The sequence below is a fragment of the Anneissia japonica genome, unplaced genomic scaffold (assembly GCF_011630105.1).
Source record: "Anneissia japonica isolate Jap-2015-1 unplaced genomic scaffold, ASM1163010v1 scaffold287778_len1315358_cov176, whole genome shotgun sequence".
Classification (NCBI taxonomy): Eukaryota; Metazoa; Echinodermata; class Crinoidea; order Comatulida; family Comatulidae; genus Anneissia; species Anneissia japonica.
Genome location: NW_022702824.1, coordinates 214,640 through 222,212, shown reverse-complemented (window position 1 = coordinate 222,212; position 7,573 = coordinate 214,640). Strand labels below are relative to the sequence as shown.

At 34.0% G+C, this 7,573-nt stretch overlaps 1 protein-coding gene across 3 annotated transcripts in view; it reads right to left on the bottom strand.

The window, feature by feature from the left end:
• Window positions 1–1,109: 1,109 nt before the first annotated feature.
• Window positions 1,110–7,573, bottom strand: part of LOC117104043 (tight junction protein ZO-1-like) — a 54,001-nt gene continuing 47,537 nt past the window's right edge. For all 3 annotated transcript variants that reach the window (XM_033244695.1, XM_033244697.1, XM_033244696.1), the window contains 3 exons: window positions 5,796–6,004; window positions 4,666–4,809; window positions 1,110–3,697 (listed from right to left, as the gene is read on the bottom strand). In XM_033244695.1, coding sequence (XP_033100586.1) covers window positions 3,594–3,697; window positions 4,666–4,809; window positions 5,796–6,004 — 457 coding nt within the window. In that variant the 3' untranslated portion in view covers window positions 1,110–3,593. The remainder of the gene's footprint in view (window positions 3,698–4,665; window positions 4,810–5,795; window positions 6,005–7,573) is intronic.

Here is a 7,573-nt window from a genome sequence, read left to right as displayed (position 1 = left end):
AGGCCTATAGCTAGAACCATGCTTTAAATGAAATGCGTTTAAGTCCATTGCTTAAATCTATGATATGAGAAACGGTAGACAAATTGCGGCATTCCCTTCGATCTTCTTTTATTTTGGACACGTTCTTTTCATGTTACTGCATAATATAGGCCTATATACAATCAATAAATAAAAAGCATATTGAATTTGGTACTGTACAGAGACTTTTAATGGTATTCAGATGGAGAGGAACCTGGGTTCAAATTAAGATGTTGACAAATTTGTCGAACATCTACGTAACTTTACATTTCTAATAAACGTGCTTCCTCATACTAAGTTTCCGTGCCAAATCTGGTATCTTTTTTCCTTTGTTTTAAATAGTAGGCCTAATGTGAATGCTTGAATATTGGTAAAAAACCCCTCACAAACCCTTCTTTCGTCTACGCATCACAAATAATTGCTGGAATAAATTTCTTTTTGGTGGAACCCCTCCAAAACTCTAATTTCGGTGCTACGGACATCGATTGAGAATTTGCCGCTCTCAAATAAGCGCTGCTCTCGAATAAGCGCTGCACCAAACCTGATTTTTTTTTTTAGCTGAGCGTTGCTCTCAAATAAGCTTAAACGGGAGAATATATTATCCTGTGTGTAATGAAAAACTTTGAGAAACAGTGTTTTAAATACAATGTATAGAATGTTAAAATAAATAAATACCACAATGAAGATACGCATTTCTTTATAAACATTTATATGACGATGACATAGGACCTATGATAGGCCTAATGAACTACAGGAATAGGTGAGATGGGAACGGGCATGGAAAGCGCCACGCTAATACTTTTTTTAATAAGTGCCGTTCTCAAATAAGCCCGCACTGAATCCTCCTTATTCAAGCATTTATGGTACATAATGTACTGTATTTTTTTTTTGCTTACAACTTAGGGGGCACTTTGGGGGGACAAGTTTCTACCGTAACCCTGCAAGCCAATGGCTGTAATTTCTCTGATGTCCCGGGGTCAAAACCACGGGTCACATGATATTAATTAACATAATATATTCAAATGGTAACAAGAATTCAGATGAAAAGTGACACAAGAAATTATGAAATGAAAGATGGAGTTCCATGCAAATATTATTACCAAATGATTGCCTTTATTAACCAAAAACCCACAAAGTGATTACAATAGCAAATCAATGAAATTTGTTACAGTGCAAATCAATATCCACAAAATTTATGATCAGTTAACATTATAAATACAATAATAAATCAATAATAGTTCACGAGTGAATAAAAATACAACAAAAAAAGTATCTGAACACTGCAAATACAAGTTAACGAATGCATTAGAAATAGCCAATGTTATCACCTATCCGTATAATAGTGAGACTAATGTATCAGAGTGGTGGGTAAAGTGGGGGTGAGGGGGTTGCATGGTTATATGCATCCATAACACTGTTAAACAGTTGCCCTGCCCTTTTTTTCCGAAACCCTAGATCGGCCCCTGATTAAATATGTAATGCCGGTTTATGAATTCAGGTTTTAAACTAATAGAATTTTGTGAAATCTCGTAATTTTTTTTCAAAAGTAAAAGAAATGCAGCTGGGCACACACTGCGTTGACTGACACATGTCGGCTGCAATACCATGAAGATTGCAATTCAAAAACCAACTACTGTAGGCCTACCAGTACTCACAGGCAGCTAAACGATCTCCACAATTCTAGCACTTTGTAACTCAAAAAGAAAAAAAAAAAAAAAATTATAGAAGAAACTAGTAACTGCAATGTGACAAGGGAACATGCAATGGATTATCTTTAACAACAATTTGTATCAGCAGATGGTGTTGAATTGTCAAGCACTCAAAAATTTCCCGGGATCATGACCTGAGATACCCTAGGGTAGTGTTGTCTCTGGCTGGCACGCCCATCTCCCCCCCCCTCACCCCCTGGATTCAATCCTGCAGTGTATGTCAAGTGAAAATTGAACATGCCAACTAGAGTAATAATCTACAAGACTGTTAAACAAAATGCAATTTTATAAGATTGTTGAAGTTCAGGAAAAGAAAAAATACAGTATCAGTGCTTATTAATGCTCATTTCATCATTGGGCAACCAGTATGGTACGTAGTTAAATTTCAAACATGGTGAATTCTACATACTGTAAGTTAAGTTTACTCTCTAAAATACTGATTGGATGCTACATAAATTAAGTACACTAAGTAACATAAGGAATAATGCATATGCTAAGATTATTTACATGTAGAATATACAACAAAATATCATTTTATTAACCAAAAATATCATTTATGATACTGCAAGTCTATCTAATATGATATTATACATTAACATCACAATGCACAAAGAATTCTGAGGAACTCATATAAACTTATCTACAAGGGATGAAAATGCTATTAAGCAAACTTGTAAAGGAATGGTCTGATCAAGGTATGTTATAGAAAAATATTTGTTACAAATGTAAAATACAAAGGAATAAAGGCATGATCACTAATAGACCTTTCCGGAGTGTCAATCAAACTTAACAATTGACTAATCAGAACAGCGCTAGGAATACGCACGCGTCTTACAAACACACATGTTGTCCCACAAACGCACGTGTTGGCGTATGCTTTAACACTGTCGTTTGTGGTACCTTAGCAACAACATCCAATGGGCGGGGCTTAGCGGAAAGGTCCATTGTTACAACTTGCAATCTTAGTAAAAGCAACGAGTACAGAATTGCAAGAGGTGCGACTGTTCTGATTTTTCATGCACAGCAACTGGTATTACGAGATATTATAATTTCAATAGAGTTCAAAACTCGAACATGCATTCTATAGACACAGCATGCGTTTGATACAAAAGCCTTTTATGTTCTTTTGAAGAACACCCTCTAGTTCAAGTAATACTGGTAATTCTCTTTGAGATAGAATTGTGTTTCAAAGAAATGCCAGCAGTCTTACCTCTTGCTATTATGTACACTTTGGTGGAAGTATGCCAATATCAACTCTCACTTATCTACTGGTCTTTTATTACAGTACTTCAGTTTGTATCTGGCCATTCCTAATAAGTCAATTTGGTGATTGGATGGAGTGAAGTTATTCTGTGTGAACACCAAGAATAACTCATGAAAGTCCAAAGACTTATTTTCAGTGCGGTCTTTTTGGTAGTCATTGGTTTATGCAACGACTGGCAAATTTAAGAAATTTGACACATACTAATAAAGCCTTCATAAGCATACTCGCTTATCTTACAATATTATAAAATAATGTTAAAATTGCGTATGAACTCCAAAAGAGACATATAAAGATACTGTATATACAGTAGTGGTTTGAAAAAAACAAAGTAATGTTCTCACTGGAATTTGAATCAAAGACCACTTGATTGCTCCACCAACTCGGTGCTACATACTTGAATTTTCCCACTTTATCAAATTTATTAATTAATATTTTTTTTCATTATAAAATGATTTCCAGTCTTTCAGCACATCTTTATTTCATTTGTAGAAATTTCCTTTTAATAAATGAGATGTACACAAATTGTAACTAAACTTGATTTTGATTGAGGACTATTTATAATGTGTTAAAATGATATTCAACAGTTAAAATGGAAGCACAGTTCAAAAGTGATCAACCATGACAGACACTGTTTTGGTTCCAACAACTGTTTTCGATGTCTGCTGATCATCGTCAATCTTCAAATTTTTCCACTTAGCTGGCTGACCTGGGAACAATTCAATGACAGAAAACAATGGTTTTCATTTCAATTTTATTCATGTAAAAAAAACATCAATAAAAAAAAGCGGTCACAAGTCGTGGCTCGTAAGCCAAATTGTATGCAAGCCTTACAATTTCAGTAAAAAAAAGGACAATATATACAAAAATTAATTATTAATATAAATCTAAGAATTGAGACATATACAGTATACAGTAATAAATTATGAATATAAAAATTAAGACAATATACACAGTAATTATTAATATAAGAATATTAATAACAATAAATGTAAATTTTTAGAAATGAGTAATATTTGTAAGATTCCTGAAATTGAATAGTCAAAGTCTACATGTCTACAAAGTCAAAATGTCTACATGTAAAGGATGTAACTTTCTGTTCACACTATAAAATTTTATGTGACAAATAATGTGATCATGCCCATGTATGGGCAAATAATGTGATCATGCCCATGTATGGGCAAATAATGTGATCATGCCCATATATGGGCAAATAATGTGAATATGCCCATGTATGGGCAAATAACGTGATCATGCCCATGTATGGGCAAATAATGTGATCATGCCCATATATGGGCAAATAATGTGATCATGCCCATGTATGAGCAAATAACGTGATCATGCCCGTATATGGGCAAATAATGTGATCATGCCCATATACGGGCAAATATTGTGATCATGCCCATATATGGGCATATAACACAAATTTGTCACACATAATGCCGTAGTGTGGACAGAGCTTTGGAAATAATAGTTTGATAGTATTTTGATTCTTATATTTTGGATATTGTATATTATTATCTTATGATGCTTTCCAAATGGAAATAAAGGAGTAAATTAAAATTATAATTCAATAACAGTGCTGAATTGCCAGCCATACAGTAATGCATTATTCAAGATTCTCAACTTTGCAATTCACAAATTTGTTCTCATAATTAATAATGCATAATCTCCTACCTGCTGGGGTATCGCTTGACTTCAAGTTGAATGACCAACCATCTGGTGTCATTGATGTTTGATGAGGCAATCTCAGTTCAACTGGCTTAAGGAACTTGAGGTTATGCGGTCCACACATCACCAAGGGGCTAAGCAAAGTTTCACCTAAGAGAAAAATAAAATGTAAAGAAAGTTTGTTTATTAATAAATAATTAGAATTAAAATTCAGGATATATAAAAATATATTTAAAATTAATTATTATAATTATATATATTGCAATTGTTGTTGAAATTACAAAATTAATTAACAAAATGTTATACAAATACACACTTAATTACCAATAACTTTGTAAAAACCAATAACATAAAAAAATGTCACTTAAATGCACTGTATTTCAATTAAATTATTAATACTGTATATCTCAAAACAAAATTGCCATTTTTCTGGCAGGGGTGTATCTAGAGGGTACAAAATCAAGGGGCTTCCAACTACAAATTTTTAGGAGAGGGGCCTAATGAGATTTTGTTTTAAATTGTGACCTCTGGATGGCCAGAAATGGCACTCTCAGACTTAAAAAATAACTTTAAATGTGAAGTTGATAAATTGTGACTCTATTCTCAAACTCAATAAACACGCATTTCATTTCATCAGGACTATTTTTTTTTGGATCCGTCTACTCCAACGAGCTCTGTCTGGTGGGGGGCTTAGGCCCCTGCTGCCTACCTCCCCCACTGGCACCACCACTGAACACGCACCCATCAATTCCCCCATTACAATACTCCTAGATACACTGCAGGTTTCTAGACGTGAGGGTGGTTATTCCCTGAACCCCACTGCTGTTAATTGTCAGTTCTGTTGGACAACTAAGCTAAGCTTTCCCCACCCCATTATTGCATATTCTTAAGCCACCCCTGTTTGGAACATCAACTACCTTACCTTTCATGGTTTTAAAAAAAAGTTACACCAATAACATGTCAATAGGCAGAAGCTATTACTACACCATTCTTAAACCAATCCCGATTATATGTTATTGTCGTCCTAATCCATATATATTCTATAACATAAAAAATTATTAGGGATTGGTTTAAGACTGGTGTAATGATAGCCACTGTCATCGAATTATAGGCCACTGAACTACAACTTTTCTCACCTTTATACTTATCCAGTGGAGGCAGCATACTATTATCTCGGCAAACTTTGAAATAAATCTCCTGCTTCTCACCATAAGGTAGAGCGCCCTCTGGAATCAAGATACTGACACCGGTTTCTTCGGATGTTAATGTACCACCTTTATGATCAAACATTCCTTTAGCAGTGGCCAACACAGTCTGTCCATCAATCTGGTCAACAGGTGTCTCTCTATGTTTACAAGATACAAGATAGCTTTATTTATTTAAAGAGAGCAATACAGTATTCAAGTTGTGACAAACATTAATAAATTGCAAGGGCGGGTTCAAAATGGCCACACAGGCCAGTCCTCCCACATATTTTTTGAGAATTGATGACAAAATGAAAAAAAAAAAGTGCCATTTTTGGCCATCTAGTGATCTAAACTCTCCAAGTTCCATCCTTAAGCCTCTTCTATACCTGATTCCTTGATCTGCCACTAAATTGATATTGGAGTGGAGTGGGACTATTCTCTATTTAGGCATGTCACATGTTTTTGTCAAGTCTGAACATAGCTTTATCCACTGCAATGCCAACTAGGTGAGATGTTTGTGTATTTTTGCTTTAAGATTCGCACTGCCTGGTGCAAGAACTTCTTGTAGCTGCCTAACTCTAAAATAGTATTGTGTGTATTTAAAAATTTGATTGTGAATTTTAATCTGTGTGCATAAAAATTTGAATTTGCGCTTTACACTTGGCTACAGTATTCCAATTAGAGAACCATTTTACAAGCGGATTAAAATAAACCTTTTAAAAATACATACGACAGCAATTGGCCAATTACCATCAAGTATTATGTGCAGGTACCTGCAATTTGCCCATATATGGGCATACAGTAAGTCATATTACAACTATATATGTACATGCAAATCGCAGGTATTTGTCAAATACAGTAAATGTGGACATAATAACTCAATGGGTGGGGCTCAATAAAAAGCCTACATTTAAAGGAAATTTCAAAATGTGGTTTTAAGTAAAAGGTTTCAGAAATATATACTAACTGGTGAAAAATGTATCTAAACATCTTGGTAGTAAATACATACTCCTTATTTGAGTAAATAATTGGCTCACTAGAAACAATGAGTAGTACGGGTTTAGAGTTTTTTCCTAAAGACGTACACACATATTAATCACATAATAATTTGAGCCAGGGCCCCATGTTCGTTACGATATACCATCCAGATGCCTGCACAAATCTGGAAGAAAAATATCATAGCACAATACTTTCAGGCGTCTTGCCATCAAATGCATTTAAAAAAAATTCCTACTTATGGCAATTAATATCGTAAAATACCAATTTGATACAAATGTACAAATTTTTAAACTAAGAGTTGTCACACTACAAAAGCAACACACATGGGAATTCATTATTTAAATTAAATACAGCACACGGGAAGGTAACAGAGTAATATTCAGTAAATAGATATTATTGAATGCACCACTTCAGTGAGTGCCACAGACACAAAGGCGTAGTTTACTAAATAACAGAATATATAATAAAGTGACCGTTTTCGTGATTATTAATAGTAATAATATTATGGAGAGACTTTTTTTATATCTTGATTTGCGAACCATCCGTCCACAAATAATGATTTGGAATAAAAATTAATTCAATTATTTATTTAATTAATTTTAGTTTAATCAATTAGCGCACCCGCTGCCATGAAAACAATTTCAGAAAAAATTAAGTTTTCCTATATTTTTATAACACCTGCTGCTGCCTTGAAATCTTCAAAAAATAAGATTCAAATATTTATTCCT